This window comes from Osmia lignaria, chromosome 4, assembly GCF_051020975.1.
Source record: "Osmia lignaria lignaria isolate PbOS001 chromosome 4, iyOsmLign1, whole genome shotgun sequence".
NCBI classification, from domain to species: domain Eukaryota; kingdom Metazoa; phylum Arthropoda; class Insecta; order Hymenoptera; family Megachilidae; genus Osmia; species Osmia lignaria.
The window spans coordinates 6,977,809-7,002,523 of record NC_135035.1 but is presented as its reverse complement, the minus strand read 5'-3'; the positions used below and the strand labels follow the sequence as shown (position 1 = coordinate 7,002,523).

At 40.8% G+C, this 24,715-nt stretch overlaps 1 protein-coding gene across 3 annotated transcripts in view; it reads left to right on the top strand.

The window, feature by feature from the left end:
• Positions 1-24,715, top strand: part of LOC117603351 (uncharacterized) — a 118,610-nt gene that overhangs the window by 89,458 nt on the left and 4,437 nt on the right. Inside the window, exon 7 of one of the 3 annotated variants that reach the window (XM_076688099.1) lies at positions 5,591-5,660. The exons of the other annotated variants lie outside the window; for them this stretch is intronic. Within the exon in view, the coding sequence (XP_076544214.1) occupies positions 5,591-5,656 (66 nt within the window). The 3' untranslated portion in view covers positions 5,657-5,660. The remainder of the gene's footprint in view (positions 1-5,590; positions 5,661-24,715) is intronic. 3 annotated transcript variants of the gene reach the window in all.

Genomic DNA, 24,715 nt, shown 5'->3' with positions numbered 1-24,715 from the left:
AACCAAAATTGAAAGGAAACTAATACCACCCATTGGAAACGAAGCACGTGCTTGTAATTATCCTACTTAGAACGTTCGAACGGCAGAAAATCGGTCATTCGGCCTGCTACAAATTGCACGTTCCTCGCCCGGGTAAATTAGTCGAGATCTTTGCTAACATTCCGCGAATATCTTGCGGGAGGAATGCGCTTTCGTGACGGTTTTATCTGATCCCGCGATGCTGGTCGACGATTATGAATTATGCAATTGTCTGTACGTACGTCTGTGCGTTTGAGGAACGAAATTTATGGAAACTTCAATCGTGCTAATTATTGTGTGATTGTGCTACTTTAGCTATATTGTTGCCACGTTCTTCGAATTTCAGTGACGAATAATTATCGGTAGCTATAAATTATGCACGAAAAAAATTTGTGTAATTATTAACGAAACGAAGGCTTTCAAAGAGCCTTTATTGAATTTTTAATTAACAGCTGTCTTGTAAAATTAATAACTCTTTTTAGAAATATTTCGAATTTTAATTTTCTTTTTAAATATTCAGAATACTTTCAGAATATTTTTGGTCCTGATCAATGATGAAAGGGTTAAGAGCATCAACATGTAACTCAAGCCCAAATCACAGAGTCCCTTCTTACGTTCCATGTAATTATCATGGTCTAGTGTAATTATATGCAGTCGTTCTGTATCAGCAGTGGCAATCGCGAATGCATTATTCATAATGCAGAAATAACACGGTGAGTCGACCGATTTCCACTAGGGGTAGTTTCTCTTCTACTTCCTTCTCTTCTTCCTTCTGAAAAAAAGCGAATTTACTTCTGTTATAAAGGTCACTGATGTTCGACGTTTCAGATTTCGAATTCCAGGATAATAAAAATAAATTACAGAAAGAGTGATAAATGGTTAAATCGAAGTGATCAATTACCTTCCCATGAAACTAGCGAAGCGTTTATGTTTCTTTCGCACGACGAGACACTTAATTCATTCACCCTTTCCTTCGCTCTGAAATCCTCTCTTCTGTTCAATCGAGCAGCGACCACGCAAAAAGTGGAATTCCGATAGCAACGGAGAATTCCCAGACTAGTTTATCCCCTTTTTGCCAGCTCGGCTTACGTAAGAGCGCGGAGAAAGCGCAAGGAGCTTCGTAAATCGCGGGAGCTTTTGAAGTTGAATCAATCGATTGCACCTGGATGGATTCGTCTATTTAATTTTCACTCGACGATTTTACAATTTGAAAAATAAAAAGTCATCGTAATTATTGGTACAGTGACGTAGACTGTATGCTGATTAGATGTTCCCATGGCGGTGGTTACGTGGAACGAGTCGAGTTCTTTTCTGTTTCGATTTCTCATGCAGCGGCAGTTACACGAAACGATGATATCGTCGCGGGATCCAGTGTTCCGCGAGCGGTTACTCGAAGTCCTCGAATGAGAATGGAACCTGTTGTCAACGGGAATCGTGATAGAATCGGGAGAGTGTACAGTGGTTCTTGAAAGTTATTAGATACTTAGAAACGATCACTTTTTTCAATCTGAAAAATACTAAACTCGTAATGCGATATAATTAGGCAAATGAAAAATTTTTAAGAGCGATTCAATTCAATTCTCTCGAAGTAAATCGAGGCCACGCAAACGGGAAGAGAATAGAAGGGGTCGATTCGAACCGTGACGAGGAATCTATCGCACGGATACGCTTTGATGGACAGTCGAGATGAACAGAAATCGAGTAAGTTCGTTCGATGATCGCTCCGGGCGTTCGCGGACCAAGAAGAGACACGCCTGATGTGCGAGGACGCGGAACGGCTTACAGGTTGATCCTGGAATCTTTCGGTTCTGTCGTTGGACACCTTCTCTCTCGGAAATGGCCATCGTGATCCTCTTTTGTTGCCATACCCATTACGTCGTCCAGTGGACAGATGCGTATCAGATCCATGGTAATCGCTTTGCTCTACTTTCGACCTTGTTCCATCATCGTCCATAATTACGATAGGGTCCCTTCAGGTACCGTTATCTCTGTTCGTTGCTCGGATTTGTAAGATACTGATAGATAGACAGGAATTAATTTCACAAATTATTAACCTCTTTAAAAGCAACGTAAATGAAATTGATCATAAAATTGATAATTTGTTTAAAACATCACCGAGAATATATCGGTGGACAGCTGTTGCTGGAGGCCGTGGAATGCGATCAAGACGTGGGTTAGATACTCATGGCAGCTTATCAATATTCATAACGTATACGTTGTCCACGTTATACGTATCAATCAACCGTGGCCGATTCAGAAACGAGGCTGTCCAGATTGCCGGCCGTGTGCAGCACTTTGCGTTGACCAAATTTGTCCAGCCTGATTGCTCGGCATCGATTTTAGATAATTTTCGTGCGGCATTCCTCGACGAAAAGAAACAGAGAGAGAGATGACTCCGTCGGCAATTTCTGCCCTCGGTAGTTCGTAATACCTGGTATGCTCGAGCGTTTATTCGGAACGAGGTGCAAGTGGCCAAGTTTTTTGCCCGCTCGAACAAGCAACGATTTTTAAAGAAGCCTGCATATATTCCGACCGGTCGAAAACTCGCGTAATATCGGTTCTTTACGGGCTAATTTTGATATTTCGTGATCCAATTGAAATCAAACTTATCGGCACCTTTCTGCAAAATCCCTTTTTAAAATATTTGTGTAAAGATCTTTATCAATTATTTATTAATTCGCATTTGCTGCTGCATCAATATTATCCTTCATTTTTTTTAAAAATCGCTGTGAAGATCCGAAGTCGAAAGGGCTTCTCGGTAATTAAAAAAGTGAACCGTAAGGGCGAAGTTCCCGAGGAAGCAGGGGTCCAGGAAAACGAGTCTCGTGTACGGTTGATCGAGAGCATTCCTGCACGTCACCGTGTCCGCCCAGTGGCTCCGCCGAATCGCGGGCGACTCCTTATATAATTAACCATTAAATTATAAGTTTGGCTATCGAACCGCCGGCGAAGCTCAGCGCCGGGACTAGAAGTAATTACTTGGCCCCCTCGAGGGGCTCGGAACGGCAGCGACCTCAGCCGAGATCACTTCACGAATAAAACGAAAGGAAAAAAAAAGATACATCCAGCCCGGCATGAAGAAGCTAAAACGATGAAATAAAGAGAGATAATAAAAAAAAAAAAAAAAAAAAGAATAGAATAAGAAGGGTCGCGACGGCTACCTTACATCGAGGGGAGAATTGCCAGCACCGGTTCCATCGGCGTAATGATCAGAGGCGGGACTTTTGCCTTTTTAATCGGCATTAATCGCGCCAGGGGCTCTATCGTCGTTATACTCGGTGCTGCAACGACCCTTCAACGATCTGCATTAATACGAACGCGGCCACCTTTACCGCTCGTGTCCCAGCCGTAATACTATCGACCGGATGAAATATCGTGGCGGACGGTCTCTCGTCTCGCGGCTCGTCCAGGAACTTATGGGATCGGTTATTGGAATGCAGCTACGCGCTCTCGGAAGTCCGATGAAAAGATTTCGCGCGATGGAACGGTCGGTTTATAAATCGACACCGGCGAAATGGAAGCGAGCCTTCGACAGGGAGTAAGCGGTGCACCGATTGTTACCGATTGGAAAACGGGAACCGGTTATCCGGTGAGCGATGACGGAGATGCTCTCGAAGGGTTTTTGGGTCGTGTATGGAGGATGGTGGTTGGAAGTGGATCGAATTGAATGATAAGAGTCGTTGATGTACAATGATGAATATAAAACAGGAAATTGATTTCCCAAACTGAATACCCCTCGTGAAAAAACAAAAATTGCATATCGAAATATATTTATTTTTATAAAATTCATTCGTAATAAAATATAAATAAAATAAATAACATTCGTTATAATCAATGAGAAGGATGAAATTGTTTGATTGGTTGTTAATTTTAATCTGAGGGTGCTCGCGTACCCTCGCCAAATTCTTCCCGTCCCCCCGGGGGGTAGCACACTTTGTGAAACACTGGTTCAAACGTTGTAACAAATGGAAGAAGAATTGCAGTTTCGGAGAATCATTTCAGAGAAAGGAGTTAGAAAACAGCGGAGATCGTCTAACGTTGTTAGAATTCTGTTGGAGGGACGATGATCAGTACGTGGCGCGTTTCGAGGCGTCCTTAAAGGCGGCCACACACGTCGCGATCTTGATACTCGTTGTCTTCTGTTTCACGTCGACGGGTGCCGCAGTGGCCATCAGGGGTTACCGAAGCCCTCGTGGCTTTGTCGCGGTGCTGATCTCCAATGTCCCTGTACTTACCAGCCATCTCTACCGACGGCTAATCCCAATTTAATGTTGCACGGTTCCCTTTCTCGCTGTCTCTGTCCGGCCGCGACCGTGTACCTCGTTTATCTCTTCGCTTCGCTCGTGAAGAGTGCTCCTCTCCTAATGGTTCTCGAAATATCGTTACATCGGTTTTAGAATGTTCCGCTCGGTTGTTTACCGGCGAAATTAATCGGTACTCGGCATCAAATTATTCAATTTTCTGAACGAAACACGGCAATGCCTGAGATCGTGTCGCGAAAGAAGAAGAAATTAGACTTTGCTTATTTATTTTTGTCCTGCGTTGAAACAAGGGCGTGTTCGATAGACTGATGAATTATAGGAAGGTGAGTTTTTCTTTTGTCTGTTTTTATGATTGAGTGGGAAACTCAACCCGTTCTCATGTAAATAGCAAAGGGTTTTGAAACGCTGAAGGGGATAAATGACTCGTTCGATGAACAGAAAAGTGGAACAATGTTTTGTTCGATGAAAGAGGTATAATTAAGAAGATTGATTTTGTAGCTTACGTATGAAATAGGAGATTTCGAAACATAGAAGGGCTGAAATTGGTGAAAACGGTAGGAAAGAATGAATAATCTAGATTCAGTGCATTGTGCAATTTCAAAATTGCATTGTAGGTCGGTCATTCCTTGCATTCGCCACTCCTTCTTACGTAGGATTTATTGTACTCTGATTTAGATGCAGCGTGAACGTGTTTGTGTTAATTAAGATACACTGCCTGAGCTATTTAACCCCTTGTCTTATATATTATAATAACCAGTCGTAGATTATGATTGAAACGTCATTAATTAAGTCGTATCTATGAAATTACATTCCAAATGAAATTTAGAAAGTTGAAGATTGTCAAAAAAGTTTAAGTGATAAATAGTTAATTTACAGTTGCATTCACAATTTTTTGAAATTATAATCGTAAATTATTATCTCAACAGCGTATATTGGAATTCTTTAAGAAAATTATTGAATAATTAGGTTAACGATTATCTGGCTGCATTAAGTGAGCAAATAATCAGAAATTTCTTAGATTCGAAGCAGAAGAATGCATTCTTTGCTATGCGCAAAGAATGACGTTGTATGGAATTTCCCAACGTGAACATTCTTAACTTCAATAGGAATTTTTCATGCAACTGTTAAATTTGAATTGTATTCATCGAAGTAATCGCAATGGAAAATTCTCCGCGTTCAGTTGCGTCGATCGACGAAGAATTCGTCCTAGAATTTGTAAGGTCTTTCAATTCCTTTTCCGTTATCCAATCAAATTTTTCAATACTTTTGTTCAATTCTTTTTCTAACAAATTATTATTTTTTTGTTTCAGGTAAGAAAATGGTTCACTCTTCCTTGTAGTCAAACAACAACTGCCTGTGATGGTAACTTTTATTAACGAGGTATGAATTATCATTAATTTTACAATAGATTTACAAAAACTTTATTACAAAGGAAGATCTTAACGAGTCACTTGGGGCTTAGAAACGTGGGAGAATGCCATTTACGTGTTTGACAGTGGCAAAAATGAATTTAGTGAAAGCTAGATCGATCGTCACGACGACATAGGGTGTTAGCAAATCGTAAAATTAACTCTTCTTGTAGCGTTAATGACGGCTGATGTCGATTCCTGATCTTATCAGGGATAATGTAATTATCATCCTGCTTGAGGCTTCGGTTTAATGATGAAGCATCTTCTTCTTACTCTCTCTTGACCTTACTGACAGTTTTCATTCGTTGTTTCATCGAGTCAACATTGTTCAGATATTATTAAAAGCTTCATTAATTAATGACGTTCTTTTCTAAATTTTCTAAATTTTCATACATGGTAAATATTTCTAAACTTACATTTAAATTGAAACGTTATTCGAGCACTATTTAATTACAAATCGTGCAAATATTTTTCTTCTATGATACAGTAGAAAATCAGATATTTCATCCAATTTTATCATTCCAGTTTCACCAGTTTTACCACTTCAAATACCATGATACAAATCTCTCTATTAATAATCCGTGCAGTTACAAATCATTCAGATACTTTTCTTATTTCAATACAGACAATTAGGTATTTCATTTAGATAATTTTACCATTCCGATTTAAATTTAATTAAAGAAACCCACTTACCTTCAAACTCTGAAAGAAATTTTTCCTGTTACTCTGAATTCGCACCAGCGCTTATTACAGATTAAATATCATAAATAAATAATTACAAAAAGTCTGTTTGGTTAAAAATAAACCAGTTGCAACGTGAATTTCATTCCACAATCTCTGTATCCGATAAACGAGCGAACTTTAATGGAATCGAATAGATAAGGTTGATTTTCAAGGCAGACGAAAAAGTGTCGCAACGACTGATAAACAGCTTTACACGTACCTGTTATCGCCCGATGTTCATCGACGTACGTACCTGAAGAATGATCTCTCCCGATCGTTTATATCGATTCCTGGTACACAGCCAGATCCAACGCGCTGAGAATCTAATGCACGAACGACATGTTATCACAGACATGCATTGGAATCGATGCCGGGCCTTAATTATGTGCATTAGTGCGATCATCATTCTCGTTATTATGGTGTACATAACGTTCGAGCATGTTGTAGCCTCGCGGAAGATCGTCATTAATATACCAGCGACCAGACAGCCTTGTATGAGCGTACATTTTCAACAATGACTACGATAAATCAATCGATCGATGGTATTTGTTTTAATTGTGGAATCAACCTGTGATCTTACATCAAGAAACGAGGAAAGTGAATTTATCAACGATACATTGAGAGTAAAATTATATTTATTTTTTGTTTCAATTATTTTATCAGTTTCTCCTCTTGATTGTATTAATTGTACGTGAATAGTTGCTTTACGTAACTAGTGTTATATAAGGAAGTTTTAAGCCATTAATCTTAAGGATGGTACCTAATCTTTCGATCTTGCACGAGGTCGTCATAAAAATTATTTGCAAATTAATATTCTTAGAACAATGGAAAGGTATGATTTTAAATTACATCACGAACTGCTTAATTGATAAAATTGATCAATTTAATTCATCGTAACATTGCTAGTGGCTTAAGGATTATTTAATTAGCTCAAAGTCGAAATTAATAATGCAACGTTTCAAAAGTTCAAATTCTAGTTGCCTAAATCAGGAAGAAACTCCATATTTTCTTCCTTACAAACATTACCATCCATTCCATTGAATACAAAGGATTGCATCGTTGGTGCAATTAAAAGAAAAACGAATGGAAGATAGTTTCTCCGTACGTTATCTAGATAAATGTCACGTTCACAGTGGCAGCTCTCGGTTTCGTTTATTCTCACGACATCGAACGCATCGTTACGATTTTCATCCACGATTTCCAGCCGAATAAAGGAGAAGCGGAATCGTACAATTAAGGAACGTGACGTTTTTTGCTCGATGCATATTCGTGACTCTAGTAATCGGACTGTTGCATAATCGAATGCGGTGTTCCAGTCAAATCTGTCCAACCGATAATTACCCATAAATCGTTTCATCGATCGATGAGATCGAGAGATACCAGTCGCGTGTACGTTCTCCTTCTTCTCTCAATTCCACGTTTCGTATACCCTCCAATGAATACGATTTCACGATAAATGCATATCGAATCATTTTTTCTTCCGTTCATGAAATATTTTAAGAGCATCTTAAATTTGACATCGATAATGTCGCATTAGAAAAATTCATTTCTTTCTCTCCATATCGTCCCAATGGTCCTCTTTAATTTTAATTACCTACACAATGATTTTCGTTTCTATTACCACCTTCTTTCTTTTGTTTGCATAGGGTTACAACGTGTCGCTCGCAGGCGAAGTTGTAAATTCGCCCGCGGTTCGGTTGCGTGCCCTTTATAGGCGATCCTCTTAAGGGTCCACGTCGAAAGTTTTAAGGTCCGTGGGACTGTTGGATCGCGGACATGATTGCATTTGCATTATACACGCGGCGGCGTGCACGCAGATTTATCTGCCCCTGGGGTTTATTTATCTGGAGTTATGGCAAACACTGACCGGCCCGAAGCCGGCCAATAACGTATGGTAATGGAGGTATCCGATTGACTTTTTCACCCTCCCTCTCTCTTTATCTCTGCCTCGCCATCTTTCTCCATCTCTAACTGATGTATTTCTCTCTGGCTCGCTTGCTTACTCTTTCCCTCCCTCCCTTTTTTCGTCTTTGTATGTCTATCATTCATTTTATTCCCCTTCTCCTTTTGATTCCCTTTAAACCTACGGAGATCTCTTCTCTGATTCTTCTCTTTCTCCTACCATCGAGTGCTTTTATTGGGCCTACGGCCTATCATAACACGAACGATCGGTGAACCTTCGACCCTTCGGTATCCTCCTACTTTAATTCTCTTTCCTTCCTTCGTACCGCTTGTCGTCTCTTTGTCGAACAACTTTTCCCGTTCCTCTTCATCGGCACGTATTCTGTGAAACACCCCTCGGGGCCCTGTGTTTCGTCTGCAACATTTGTACGCGATTCTTTTCGCGGTCCTGCCTTTTAATAGATGCAGTGCTTGTTCCCTCAAGGTATATGGACACTTGGGGCTCTGAATAATTCGACGGGTGAAATTTGTTCGAGGAATATACGTGGGACGATCGAACGTGCTCGCAGTAGAATAGGAGGAGAAGGTTTTTTACTCGTCAGACGGAGCTGCCCTTTTTAGATAAGGGAAACAGTTTTTTATTTTCTATTCTGTAGGGGAGGAGAGAAAAAGGCGTTTCGTCTCGGGATCGTCTGTCAAACTCGTCTTAGTGGGGGCTGACAACAAAGGATCCCTGCCCCAGACACCCATCATACCGCAATTCGGAACTCCTATATATTCAAACTGCATGCCGGGCGACCACCAGCGAGAACACTGTCATCTCGCCGCCACCTAGCGGTCTTCGGCCCGAACTAAAGGCAACCAGGGAGACAAAACCATCTCCCCTTCCATTAAACGCCTACATAAAATAATATTTCACAATTATTACGTATAATTATTCCTTGATATTTAATTTCTGGTGTCAATCATCAGTGACTCCTATGGTATTCGAAGGTACTCCAGGTTTCTGTTAATTTTGACCTTAACATTTACCGTAACCCCAGATGTTATTAGCAGCAATAAAATTCCTTCACCTCATGTTATATCCATGGATACATCACCGAGATCGCCTATAAGCTGCAACTATGATTCTTTGAAATCGTAGACGCACTCAAAGTGCAGCCAACGTGGCCGGTAATAACGATGCAGTTAAGGTACGCAGTAACTGCAACTACTGTTTTTCCAAGTGCAACCACTGCTGAATTACGCATTCACTGTCGAAGCACGAGGAAGAACGAGAGATGCTTCGACTTCGCCGTGAAAACAACGAGAAAGAACGATCATTCGCTGCATTCCATGGTTTAGGAATGCACGAACGAATGCACCATAAACCGAGCCAGCTCTCAGAAAGTGGCCATTTTCGTTTAAACTACGGGCTCTGACCTTTTGAAAGTTGCGTGGTCGTAGGTCTGCGGTGAACGTTAAGCCTGGCTGATATGTGGCTTCATTTGGAAGTAAAAAAGAAAAATGTGGAAAAGTATCAGATATAAAAATGACCCACGCTTATGTAAAATTCATTCTGCAAACATTTCAACTCTCCTTGAATTATGTAATAATTTATATTCTCCTTTCAAACACACCTACAATAACGTGAGAGATAAAAATTCATTGCAGAAATAAGGATTGATCTAACGATTCTTCGATCATTGCTATAATTGCATTTTTTTTTTCTTCTTGCACGTGGCACGCTGGGAACCGAGATAATTTACAATGTCATTATCTCCCAGGTATTTCTTCCAGTGTCATAGGCATCTTATGACGCGGTTAACACCGTGATACAGCGTTGGCTTTATTACCCGCGAAATGGGCGATTCGCTCGCGAAAAGAGCAGCTGTCTCATTAGCGTGCTGATATTGCCTTGTAGCTCCTCGAACATGCTGACACGTTGCTGTCACCTTGCTCCACAGACACCTTTTGCCATATAACTTCTCTCTTAATCCGGCGAAGTCTATCTTACCTCTATGGCGAAAGAGAAATCGACTCAATTCTCTGCATTGTGCTCGAAGAATTACTTCAGCAACTTCGAAGACAACATTAGAATCTCTGAGAATTATTCTCTCTTAAACTGTTGCATAATTTTCGTCGTAATTTTCTATAAAATTGAATTTGGTACCAAAACTTTTGGACGACAGTGTACGTGCATACATCACGCGAGACTCGCGAGAAATGAATATATAAAGCCACCTTTCCAATCCTTAGTGCACCGCGATACACGAAACATGCAAACAGCCGAGCTACCGAAGTGAGATATTAACTGTCCAATCGGTAACACGGGATTTACTGTAGATCAAACTTAGCCACCTTCTAACAAATCTAATTAAATTTCTCTAAGGAAGACGTCAAATCAGACGCAAAGTTATAAAAATTGTGCAAACCTGTCTAGCGACATCAGAATCCAAACGAATGGAGCACTCAATCTAATGGACACCATGATTTGTTATAGTCTCCGATAACGAGTGGATTATACACGAATTTATCACTGAACTTAATAGTCCTTCTGATAGAACAGATTGAACTGGATTGAAAAGGATGCAAACGAGGATGAAGGAGCAAAACGGGACTAATAATCGTGTCTGTATGACAGCGGGTGCCGTGGGTTAATTTGCATGCTCGATACAGCCACCTAATTGGTAGATACAGATTATATTGAAAGCTCTCATTTATCGAGCCACGGTTCCGCCAATGAAGAAAGGGCCCGGCTGTCGCCGTGCGCCGTCTCGCTTCTGCGAACGTCTCAATTTCCCTAGCGCGGACTTTTCAAAAGTCGCCGCCTCGCATTTGCATAATCTTTGAATTGCCGTTCGCTTCCGTGGACACAATATAAACCGATCCGGCGGACGATAACGGCGCGACGGGAAACGAAGCGGCGAGCTCGCTTAGCTCGGGATAAACGCGAGATAAACCAGCCGGGCGACGAATTAACGACAACTCGCCGCGCGCACCGGCCAGGAGAAAGCTGAACCACGCCGCGTCGAGCCGAGCCGTTGGTAGCCGTTTCTCTGACCCCTCGCGTGTCGAATGGCCGCGTAATGACTCGGTACGCCGATATTAGCACGCCCCTAGATCTTTTTTCTGCTCCACGGCAACTGGCCATCTCGCATGTTCCCCGAAATTCCGGTTACGTAAACGGTTTGATGCGTCCGCAGGGTGCAATCAAGGTTGGGTCAGGTGGAACAGGTGTGTTTCTCGAAAATGAAAGAAGTGCTTCTGCATCAGGAACTATCAGCATCATTAGAACAGGAGAATTTTTCAAAGTAAAAAAAGAATTCGACTTTGTAAATCCTACATAATTTACTTTAACATTCGCTTATGTTTTGTAATATTACCAACCAGTGAACCAGCTTCCATCACTTACAAGGGGAACTACCCAAGTGTTACACTCACTTATTAATGAAACTTTGCCAGCTTGTAGAACGCGTCGAGCTGAACGCGTCTATACCCCCTTTTGGGGGCAGACGGCTAATTGTTTAAAAGATATTAACAATTACAGTTAGTTACTCCTTACATTCTGAGGTATAACAAACTTACACATACAACTCGCAATTTGGAGATCGGTTCAAATCCTTGGTTCCCAAAATGTTTTTTGTTTTTTAAATAATAATTTGTTTCTTTTTGAATAACTATTACCTAAAAATTATCATAAAAAAAAACAAAAAAAAAACAACCGGGAACCCAGGATTTGAACCGAGGACCTTCAGATTATAAGTCATGTGTTTAACCACGGAGCGGATCCGTGACCCGCAATTTCAAGGTCCCTAGTTCAAATCCTGGGTTCCCGTTTTTTTTTTTTTTTTTTTTTTTTTTTTTTTTTTTTTTTTTAATGATAATATTTAGGTAATAGTTAATCAAAAACAAACAAATTATTATTAAAAAAAAAAAAAAATGTTGGAACCAAGTATTTCAACCGTGGATCTCTAGATTACGAATTGTATGTGTAAGTTTGTTATACCTCAGAATGTAAGGAGTAACTGACTGTAATTGTTAATATCTTTTAAACAATTAGCCGTCTGCCCCCAAAACGGGGTATAGGCGTCTTCAGCTCGACGAGCTCTACAAGCTGGCAAAGTTTCATTAATAAGTGAGTGTAACACTTGGGTAGTTCTCCTTATTAGAAAAATGATTCAACTCTCGAAAATGACCCTTCGAAGCATCGAATCTATAGTAGTCGGACTCCAGCCGAGGAATTCGTACACGCGACCCAACGAGTGTCCCAACGGCCATTATTCAAACACCCGGAAGAGTCTGGGAGCGCATTGTTCGAGGTGGTCAACCGGCACGGTCGCTTGCCAGGACATCCGGGCTACCACCGAAAGGACAAGAGGAAAGAAGAAAGGGGATGGGCGAAGCGAGCGTTTCTTCTGGTGGCGAACAGCGTGTAACACGTGGCAGTATCTTGTATCGGGGCCGCGATCCCCCGCTGGTAGCACGCTGTTCTACTCTATCCGCGGCGCTGCCATTCGCCTCTGCGCCGCGGATGCCAGTGGCGGTTCCGAGGGGGACACCAGGGCGTCGTGGGGCCACTAGCTCCCTGCGCTGCACCCTCTGCCCCCGCCCAGATCTGCTGGCATGCCTACAAGAGTAGATTTCCTGCAGATAACCGGGCGACCGCACGGAGGTCCGCCGGTGGCCATAGGTGCCCTCCCTCTCCGTATCGCTGCGTGTGTGAGAGCCACGGTTATGGCTGTATAATATAGCCTCTCTTTCTACTATATCTTTGTCCCGCGTACCTGGCCGGCTGTGAGCGGCTAGTACCCGGGTTCAGCTGAGGTCATTGCAAGGTTGCCTTTCGAAGAGACCGCCTCGAAGAGGCGAGCCTCTGCTCCGGGCGACCACTTTCCCCGTTTGATCACCCTGCTATGCTCTTTCGAGTGTTGCAACCAGGGAGTTTCGAGGTTGAAGGTGAAGAAGCTGGCCCCGAGGTCGATGCGCTTTCAGCTCGACCTTTTCTTAACGGGTTGCAGAGGTGCTGGTACTAGGGGTGCAGCTCGAGGAGTTGTTAGACTGTAAGGGTCGTTTGGTGTTTCACCTGGTGCTTAGTATCATTTTATCATTCGTTTTACTAATGTTGGGTGTTCGTTTCATTTGAAGGGATACACGGGGATGTACTTGAAAAGTTTATGAAATTGAAAGTTTATGAAAGAAACATAAAATATTAGATAATCTGGTTGAACTTTTTAAAAGACCTAAATATTTCTCGTATAAAAATTCGAACACTGCTCTAGAAATGAACCACTGGAACCAAATTACTAAATAAATTTGCAATTTTTCTGTTGATAATACTTCACTTAGCGCTCTGATCGTTTCTTCGTGCATGCATTCTTATCAGCCTCGTGAAATTCCATGCTTTCATAAATTTAAAAGCAACTAGTAACCTGTGCTAAATACGTCGACTTCTATCTTGATCAAACAATTCACATCCCCATAAATTTATGACAGAAATCATAAATATACTCTAACTACCCAAGGAATTCCTTTCTAACAGAGGACCAAATCTGTGTAGGCTATTCATGAAAATTCTTCAGATTTTTTGATCGATATTTTATTGTTTTCTGTAGCTGCAGTTCAGATCTAAGCCTCTGGTTTGAAATTCAGATATTTTACACAAAATTAGTGATAACACTTGGCCATTATTTCGTCTGCGGAATAAATTTGAACAATGCACCGAGCACGAATCAACGAGTCTCTTTGTCCCCTCATTTTTATCGACGATCAACCACGAACTCCTGACCAATAAATCACGACGATAATTTACATTTCATCCATTATACCGTTTTAACTGTACACCGTGACGATAGGATCGTACGTTTCTATGGGGTTCTGGCTTCGGAAATATCCAAACATCGGTTCGCGATCGATTTCACGGATAATGTATCCTCGCACAGGAACGTCGAGTCCGGAGAATAAGACATCAGGCGGTTAATTTGTCTCCAAAACGGGTGTAAATCAGCCTGCTCGATCTTTCCCGAGGGGATGAGGAATAATAAGGCGTGAAATTAAATTGGCTACTTAAGCACTTTATCCTTCGATGCGTTCGTTTTAACCCTTTCGACAAAATGCATCGCTGATGATTCGTTAATGATTTTTTTTAAAAATCGAGGTACTATCTTTTGGAAACTTTGATAATCAGTTCAGAGCGAAGTTTAACACTCGTGCACCTGGAGTTTTCACCGGAAGTAAAGACGGTCGAGGTCGAGACCAAAGGTCTGAACGCGCCTACCAGCACCGTTCGAGAATTTAAATTAGCTTAGAAAGTTCAGGGTCAACTTGCTGCGAGCCGGTGCGTGTACACGACGAAAAGCAACGTGGAAAGCGGTTCGTAGATCGAGGGAAATGATAGCTCCCGGCAAAAGCAGGGAAATCGAGTCGATCGGAATTTTCGATGCGCAGAAGGCTACTGTGAAAGGAAAAGCAACCTCGTAATTCGCTACGCTCTCTGTTTGCGTTACATTTCCTCTACGAATTAATTTCCCTGTGAACGGAGCTGCATTCTTTCGAATTCAACAGGTGGAAAAGGAGAATTGAAATAAATAGGAACTACCAGGATTAATTACTTACTGTTTTAAAAATTCATTAATCTTGATCGAACGTTATAAAAGAAATATTTCGATTCGAATGTTCCAGGGTGTTTATCAAATTTCTTTAGAACCTTGTACACATTAGTGCTAGCCAAATCAATGAATCATTGATTCATGATTGATGAACGAACTTTACTCGACAGGTTTGAAAAGACTAGATTTGAATTCATTTCAGTTTAACATATCACGAAATACATTATCTTACAACGAACATCAGCTGATCAGTAATTTATCACTTGAGTGTTCTTTTCATAGCAACATTCTTTTGCCTTCGAATAACATCTGTTGGATTAGTTTTTTATAATATCTACTTTCAGACCTGTTATTCTTTTTATTATACAAAATTTGCAATCCATGTAGTTTATGCAAAAATTGTTGATATCTCATTGAACTTCACAATTTCTCTACAGACAAAAATAAACTCCATAATTTTTCTTCTTTCGAATTAAAACTCTCGAGATGAGAAATTTTTCTCTTTCGAATCATAGGTTCGTGAACTTAATCATCGACATCGTCTGATCGATGACAACACGCCCGAAGCTAGTTTGACCGTAGAATCGTGGGCGTATGTGTTGTGTCTACAACCTTATGGTTCGTGTGTTATCGATCACCCTAGCAGAAACAACGTTAAGTTTGCCTGGCCGTATGTAGCTGCTGGCGAAAACACGTGAAGCGTCGAGTTTGCACGTTTTAACCGCCATATCGTACGAGTTCCCACATTCGCGACGTATTAAAATAACGTGTTGTTGATCGATACGGTTCCCATGATATGCATACGCTTCACCGTTCAATATTTGCATAACGATGTTTATTTTAAACCGCAGAAAGGATGAATTCCTTGAATCTCTTGAGAGTGACAGATAGATTGCAAATATTTGCAACACCGGACCATAAGTTCCATTCATTGATCCCTTCGAAAGTCACCGAGCAAAACGAGCATAATAGCTTTTACGTAAACCGCGCCCTTATCTCCATGTTCAAGAGGAGCAAAAAGGGGCATGTTTAGAATTTAAATTACCACCGATCTGGTCAGCTATCAGCCGAGCTCGTGAAGCTGAATGGCGCCACGACGCTATTACCGTCCACCGCGAAGAAAATTGCCGGGACCTGGCGATACCCACCTTGGATCGTGTCTCGGGGCAAGATTTCGGATCACCTGGGGCTATATCGGGCCCGTATACAGGTCGTTCCGAGATATCGATAAGCCACGCCACGTGAGCGGAATAAATTGTTACGGGAACGAACAATCGGAGAAAGTATCGAGAGCCGGGGGAAAAATGTGCGAAAGGTCGATCGATAACGACATCGTGATAACCGTGGTCGTAGAAAAAACGTGGTGAATGTGTAAATTTAGGAAAATGTATTTTTTATGACTTTGGAGGTGATGGCAATTTTTGTTTATTTTATTTTATAATGCAGAGTTGACAGTGTTGCAGTGCATTAGAAAAGTATTGGTATATTGAACACGTTGACAGCCATTTCATCCATATTTGAGTGACGTTTGAATTTCCATAGGAAATCATTAGCCAATATTATTAGGAATTATTTGATCTATCGAAAATATTCATATTAGGCATTTGAAATGATGAAATAGACTAAGAATAAAATTAAAATACTGTAATGAAATTTTCGAAAACTTTTGCGTGACAGTCAAGGTGTTAATTAATTTCGAATTATTAGATCAAACAAGTACGACGAATTCAATTACTCCTTTCTCTGATCTTCTTCGAATCACATTGGTTCGTAAACGTTCTACTACTCCCTTATAATGTCTAGAATCGACTGCCATTCCATCAGGCACAATTCTCTTGAAATACAAAAAGAACCATCAATTTCACTTGGAAGGTGCATTAGATAGGTGCACTTTCTCGTCGAACAACCGGTGCAATTAGTGGAGACCCACAGCGGACAGAATCTCCGACGTGGTTCTTTTTTATTTCCAAAGCATTTACGAGACTTTTGCTTCCTGCTACTAACGTCGCCTAACGGTACGATTATTTTTTCGCATCGTGCATACTGGGCCTCCCGGAGATAGCAGTTTATGGTTCGAGAAGGAAGATCCAGATTAGCGTGATCTGCATGCAGATTTTCATGGACGTTGGACGCGACTCGCTGCTGCTAAACATCCTCGATCAGTTGCAATGATTCCTTCACGGAGGTTGTACTTGTGCAATGGTATCCGGATTAGTTTTCTACTTGCACGAAGGGAGAATTTTTATCGTTGCTTTAATTAAGCGAGGAATATATTTCGTAACCCTTTCATTACAAAATTGAGTTAGAAAAGAATATAAAAGTAGAGAAACGTGGATATCTGAAAGTGCTCATCACAATCAGTCATCAGAGTTGCATACGACTCACATATTTATATTTCTCAGATAAGACATATATTATTACCTATCTGTTTCTTTACAATTCAACCGTTTCATTATTCCAACTGCAATCTATTATCTTTTTTTTAACCAATCAACTGATACCCCTCGGATGTTGTACTTACCTGTTAGCTGTATAATGCCATTAAGCAAACATCAAGCAACCGGACGGCTTGAAATCACAGTGATCCACCGCGAACATTAAGCAATTTCAACGGGCATTAGTCTAAACTGCAGCGTGCGCATTCCTCGCGTGAAGACCACCGCAAAAACGCTTTCGACTCGCTACCGTCTCGAAAACACGTCCCGCTAATTAAGAGTTAGCTATCAACGAACGCTACCTAGCAGCGAGAACGTAAAATCGAGAAACACAAGTTCAGTCTGCATTCCGATTCCGAGTTGAAAGCAGCTGAGCTTATCGTTCAGCTTTCCGTATCCAAGAATCCGGTCCTCCGGATCATCGATTTGCATTTATCGGCTGTTTTAAAATCCTGCAACGGAGTTGCAAGAAGACATTCGCGCAGGAAATGTGAGCCATAACCATCATTTACAATATCGATAATTTTCTATAAAATGTTGTTCGTGATATTGGAAATTTCCAATAAAAATTTGTCAGTATATGTAGCTTTGAAAATTTTCTACAACTACTTGTTTCAACATTGGAAATTTCAAATAAAATTGCATCTTAATACTGCAACTGTGCATCTACATAATCCAAACAGATTATCCGGATAAGAGTTAAGGTTTCAAAGGAATCAGGTGTGATTCTCGATTAGAGAGTTATCATTACACCTGAAGACATTCAACCAGTGGTCGCGTATTGGCACTTTGGAACTGCAGCATCCCCTATTTCCACTTAATATTATCGATAACATTTAATATAATGAGTCCTTTTTCCTTTAATTCTTTCTTTATACTTGTACAATATATAATCCTTAAGTTTAATGTCAGTAGCCATCTCCTAGTTTATAAAAAAGATACAACAATCTTTGTATGGAACTGTGCGCTTCACAGTTCCAGCGTCGTGGTTTTTGACTATGTGCGCATGCGCAAACAGGAAGCTGCGCATGCGCACATAGGAAGCTGCGCGCGAGGCTGCGCGGGAGAAAGAGCACTGTCGCTCCCGCAGTGCCAGCATTTTAAAACAAAGGCTAACAATTTTCTGGAGCAGCACCCGCACTAAATTTAGCTACGAGTCGCCACTGCGTTCAATTATCATTAAGAATCGACGACCAGGTATATCGTAACTGGTTCTAAGTACAATAAAGAAAGATCTATCCAGCGAATGCGAGCTTCTATGTACCATCTCGTTCGCCAGAGGGTCTAAAGACATAAAGGACCGGTGGCATCGTGACCGTGAGCGTGGCTTCATTACCGGGAAACCTGTTAGTTATGCTAATATCGGCTTACAAACCCTTCATTACTGTTGATGAGCAATTAATACGCCTGCCTGCCCCTTGGCCACTGGTGCTAATGCACTCTGAATGTCTCTCAATTACACGGCGACAGCAGCGTTGTACGCAATGTTCGAGCTTTCTCGTCCTCCGAGACTTTTTTCACCCTCTCCTCGTTTAATGGGAATTTAGAGGCTCGTTATCAGTCGAGTTTCCATGCAAAATGAAGTAACAAAGAGTTGTTTCATTGAACGTACCAGATGTCGAAGCTTTCCAGTTAGTCGATCAATTAACCTTTAGCTATAGAAGCTCTGTATAGTCTACGGGGGAAAAGGTAGCCTTTCATTTGTGAATGGGTATGAAAGTTGTTACGAAAGTGTTGGTAGAATTTTTTTCAGTCATCGGTGACTGACCTGTTAAAAAAATATTAAAGAATTAAAGTAAACAACGCGTGTGGAGCGTGGAAATGACAGGAGGTCGGTGAGGGGAGTAGGAGGAACAAGAGCAAAGGGAGTTGGAGTGAAAGAGGGGAAAGAAAGAGAGGAGAAAGGAGGAGACGGAAGCACGGCAGGAGATAGAGCGTAGCGGGAAGCAGGGAGGACGATGTTGATCTGGTTAGGTTGGTGGGCAACGGTCGTCGGTACACGGCGGTCGACGTCGGTACGCCGGTCGTCGGCGAGAGGCGCGCGCGACGACCTCGACAGGGCGTGGCAGGTCACCGGTTCTTGTTGCACAGTGGCGTAGCCACCGATTCGATTTACCTGTAGGAATTTCTTGGCCGATGAAAACCGTGCCAGTTGATGTTCTGTTTAACTCGACATACTTTTACCTATCGCCGTGCAGAAAAATATTGAAAAGAAAAGAAATTAATCAATTACTGATTTAAAGCGCATAGTGCCTGTCGATCGATCGCGGAGGAAGATAAAATATCTTGGCGCGCAGAATTTCACTGACAATTTGTTGACGTTATCTTCGAGCATAGTTCTGGAGGTTCGCTGTAGTTTTATATCAAAGATTCCACACGCGCGAGGAAACCGTAAATTCGCGAGGAATTCCTTTATGTAACGATGCCCCATGCTAACTTCAACCGATGCCCGGAATTTGTGTCGAACAGGTATCTGAAATTCCGGTCACCTTCCACCTTTCGTTAATCGCGACCTTTATCTCGTAGGTAACTCCTGGTAGGGGAACCTTTACGTTTCCTGACCTTTGTTAATATTCAACGTTTCGGTGGAAAATTTCTTACCTGCATCTCTGCTCGAACGTAAAAGTCGATTGATCTTTGGAATATTGAATGAAATTGATTTATCGTATTCCTTTAGAGAGGAACGTAATAAATACTGAACTTTTAGAGCCATTACTCATTAAGAATCAAAGAATTGATCATTGACACGTTAATTGCCAAGGATGGTTAATGGCACTGCAAATTGAAATATAATAAAATAACTGAGAGGACCATTGACATATTAGTGATAATTTAAATTTTATTTTTTTATTGAATCTAACATCAAACTTGTGCTACCAAACTTGATAAAGCAATCTTATGGTACCAACTTCTGCTATCGTGTACTTGTATGATACAAATTAAATCATAGAAAATTTCACAGACATTTGCATCGATTCATAAAACAGTTATTCGACACGAGGAACAAAGTACACGTAAACCGAGTTAAATCTAGGACGAACGACGGGAAAAAGGATTGGAACGATTGTCATAACTTTTGTTAACGCTATTGCATCCAGCTGCTGCATTTGCTTCGGGCTGTTACTCGTTCATGCTACTACCTTATATGGTGTTGGCAGCATGCAAAACATGACGTTGGATGAACTAGGATGAACCGATGCTTGGAATTTACGTTTATGACCGGCTGTCAGCTTCTACACTACTGTACACTATACTCAGTTTGTAAAAACGAACACGCTGTTCATATTTTAATTCTTTTTCAAACATCCATAATTGAGGAAGTTTCATAAGAAACAATTTCTTTCCTTTAAAATGAAATTGGAATATTTCTTTATTTTGTCTGAAGTTCTTTAAGGGCATCCAGAACATCGGTTGGCGAGTAGTTAAATCCTTCTCCTGGAAAAATTTTTATTACAGCAAAAATCACTCGTAATAGGCCAATAAAATTTCTCTTAATACCCTCGGAGCCCAGTGATTCATATTCAATTATACCACGGAGAATATTAAATTCTCCTTCTGTTAGCACTAGGCAGGTTGATGGTCAGGGTCACTGTCGCTTGTCGCCAACTAATCGTTCGAACATTTTTCCATATATCATAAAACGCTATTCTCATTAACTCGTCAACTGGTTGCACAACAGCTGTAATGACGAGGCTACCCGATGCCAGGGACCAAAGACTTTTATCGCAGACCTGTTTCTGATGGCTCTGCACACCTGATGCGAGAGGTGATTTAAAACCGACGAATAATTACGAAAAGTGTTTTATGGCTCGTAAAAACTAGGGAGCTCCGAGTGTCGATCTAATGATTCAAAATACAATTTAACGTATTTTAGAAAATAGTGAATTTTTCGAGGCTGCTGGGTACTTGAAACAGGGTAAAACGTTTTTCTCGTTAAAGAAACCGATGAACCGAGAGGAAAGGATTCCTTGACTCGGTTGCGACCAGCTAACGTGACGATGTTCCGAGTCGGTGCCTCTTCCGAGGTTATAACCGCGGCTTCGAGTTCCTTCGGGGTCAGGAATTCGAACTCGGTAAGAACCAGGCCGTTATTTTTCGAGGATCTCCGATCCTTTTCACGCTCAAGCTACGGTTCGCGGATACTTGCTGCGAATACGAGCTGGGAAAAATTTTTAACTCGAGAATTTTTTAACGTTTCAGTGATTATTTGAAAATTTTAATATGCCATTTGCAAAATTATGAAATAATAAATTAGAAATTTAATTTTTGAATTATTTGATAAGCCACGCCATTTCTACCGAACGTGTTGAGCGCCGCGTGGTTGAATTTCGCGCGAGATAAGAGTGCGTTTGTGGAAGGTATAATTGATGCTGGACTCGGTCCAGGATCGCGTTTGCCCTTAAGAGTTTGGAACTGGGTGGAGAAAATATAGGTTGTCTTCGTTGCTGGGCCTTTGGAGGGCCGCGGTCGCCCGCGGTGCAACACGAGGATGATATATTCGCTGCAACTGCAGCTGCACCACCGCACGGACAACACGGCTGGCTCGGTCTTTCGTGAGATTATGAAACTTCTGCTTATATTTCTGCACGAAGACAATGAGATGTATGCGTCGAGATGAGATCCCTTGGTTGCTTCTTAAAAAGGGCCTGAAAATTCTTCTAAATTATTCACTTCACCTGTCGAGCTACAATAATACGAGCAGAATAATTTAATTTCCAATTGCCATCAAGAATTTATCAATTTCAACGCATAAATCTCCTTCAGGAAATGTCGTAAAAAAGCTTCAACATTTCTTTTCCTCCGACAGAAAATAATTGAGTTGCAAATGAATGTTGATGGCAACAAGTAGCAAGAAGGTATCCCACGTATAATTTCGTGGCTATCGTACGCGAAGACTCGCGAGAATGATCGAGTCGCTCGTTTTAATACACGCTCATCAGAGGAGCGGTGAAAAATCCGATTCCGGGGGGCAACAGTTTGCTCTAAATACATTTTAATGAAACAGAACGTCCGTGTTTCTCTCTGATACACTCTCGACAATCTCCACGCGAAGTTGCACGCAGCAAAAAGCCGCGGTTCGATCAACGAGGGGACATCGTGCACTATAATTTCGTGCTACTTGCGGGCGCCACAGCTCACGAGCATAATTGATACCCTGATTTCAGGTCTGTAATTCATAATAATCAGCTAAGAGATCGCGAGCAGAGTCTACCGTCCGTGGCAATATTCTATTCCGAGCGGTAATTTAATCTAATAAAAGAACGCCTTTTTCTTGTAGATCGACCTGGGTAATTTATCTACAAATGTTGCACATGATAAAAATAAAAAAGGAAGCATAGTTTTCTTCTGAGAAGAGTGAGTTGCAGAGACACAGCTGTAATTTCCTGTCTTTTACAATAAAATAATTCGAAGCAAAGTTTAGACGACTCTAGACACGATTTATGGTGACTAATAACAGCGTAGGTGGATTAGTTTTCAACTATTATTTATGCAACTGTATTGGAGGGAAAAACTGGAGGAAATCGAGACTCCGTCGTTGGAAGGAAATATATTTGTATCGCGATGCAAATTATCGGAACTATAAAACGGCAGGTTTTACGCGCAATGCTTGCGAGGAAAGGATAGGTTTCTTGGAGATTGTAAGTTCGTGAAATTATTGACGCGGTGTTAGAATTCTAATCCGGCAAAATATTTTTATTGTTCAAAATGCGAATACTGAAACGTATTTGGAGAATAAAATCTTACGAGGTTCTTCGAAAGAAATATCAGAACATCTTAATTTCTGAGAAAGGCTCATACGTTGGTGACATTTGCTCTCGAAAGTAAGAAAGTAGGCCAAGGTAATTTATGATAATTGATAGTGCAGTGAGGTTGAAAAATCTGGGTCGTGGATGTCAACAGGTCTTTTGGAAGAAATTTTAAACATAAATTTGACTCTCAATGGATTATAATGATTAATTAAAAAAATGTATTGCAATTTCCTTTAGCAGGAAATTTTGTCCAATTTAATTCCGTGAAATTGACCTATTATCCATATCTAATAACGGTCTTCCGGCCCTGTTTTACCCCCTTCGGTCGTCGCAACAACTTTTAGTTAATTAGCGTTTACCTCGACCAGCTTCCATTCTTACGCGCTGTTATACCGTTAGAGTCGTACCGTGTTATCGGAAATTTGAAACAAACAATGTCGACCGTGTCCCGGGTGATAGATGGCCGTGTTCTCGGTCGTTTCTGGCACGAAGACGCTCGTTTAGCGGCGATGTCAGCTGCATCGCGCGCGCGTAAGGGAGAACGGGATAATTAGGTGTACACCAAGCTGGTGGAAGCGAGTAAACGGCTTGTAAAGCGAGACGCGGCACGGGCTAATTTGTGGGAGCCCCGTTGCTTCATGCTTCTTCCTTTTTCGTAATTAGTCGGCGAGCAGAGAGGTTGCTGAGCTTTGCTTCGTTAGCGATCGTGGTTATGCTTGTGTTAACGAACGATGGATGGATTCTGAAGTGAAATGTTCTAGCTTTTCAAATTAGAAGAAGCTAGAGAAAATCAGTAGATTATATCCGCTTATCTACAGAGAAATTTTAGCGTTGGTCAACTTTATTTTGAACCGGTTAATTAAATCATCCGCTGATAAGAGAAAGCAATTTTCGAGAAGCTAATTAAGTGTACTTGAAGATAAGATTTGATTTTGATTTTATTTTGAAGTATTCCTTCTCAAGATTGTTTATGAATTCAAAGTGCTGATTAATTAATTGCATCCGCTTGTGTAATTAAAATGTGCTATTATTAGAATATCTCATAAATAATGTTATTATTCATCTTAGGTAAAATCAGATATTCATTTTGAATATCAATTAAGAGACTTTATATTAAAATAAAGGAATCTGATTAATTTCAAATCATTCTACATCTTCCTGCAATGTACTCTTCACAACCCATTATCTATAAACTAGAAAACTAACATGAAGAATAAATAATGTTATTATTCATCTTAGGTAAAATCAGATATTCATTTTGAATATCAATTAAGAGCCCTTATATTAAAATAAAGGAACCTGACTAATTTCAAAGCATTCTACACCTTCCTACAATGTACTTTTCTAAATCCATTATCTATAAACTAGAAAACTAGCATGGAGAATAAATAATGTTATTATTCATCTTAGGTAAAATCAGATATTCATTTTAAGAGCCCTTATATTAAAATAAAGGAATCTGACTAATTTCAAATCATTCTATACCTTCCTACAATGTACTCTTCAAAATCCATTATCTATAAATTAAAAAACTAGCATGAAGAATTTATCCATTCGATCGTATCGTTCCAAATCACTCCAGTCACACGTATCTTCATTTATCGCGATCTCAATTCCTGAGGAGAGTAA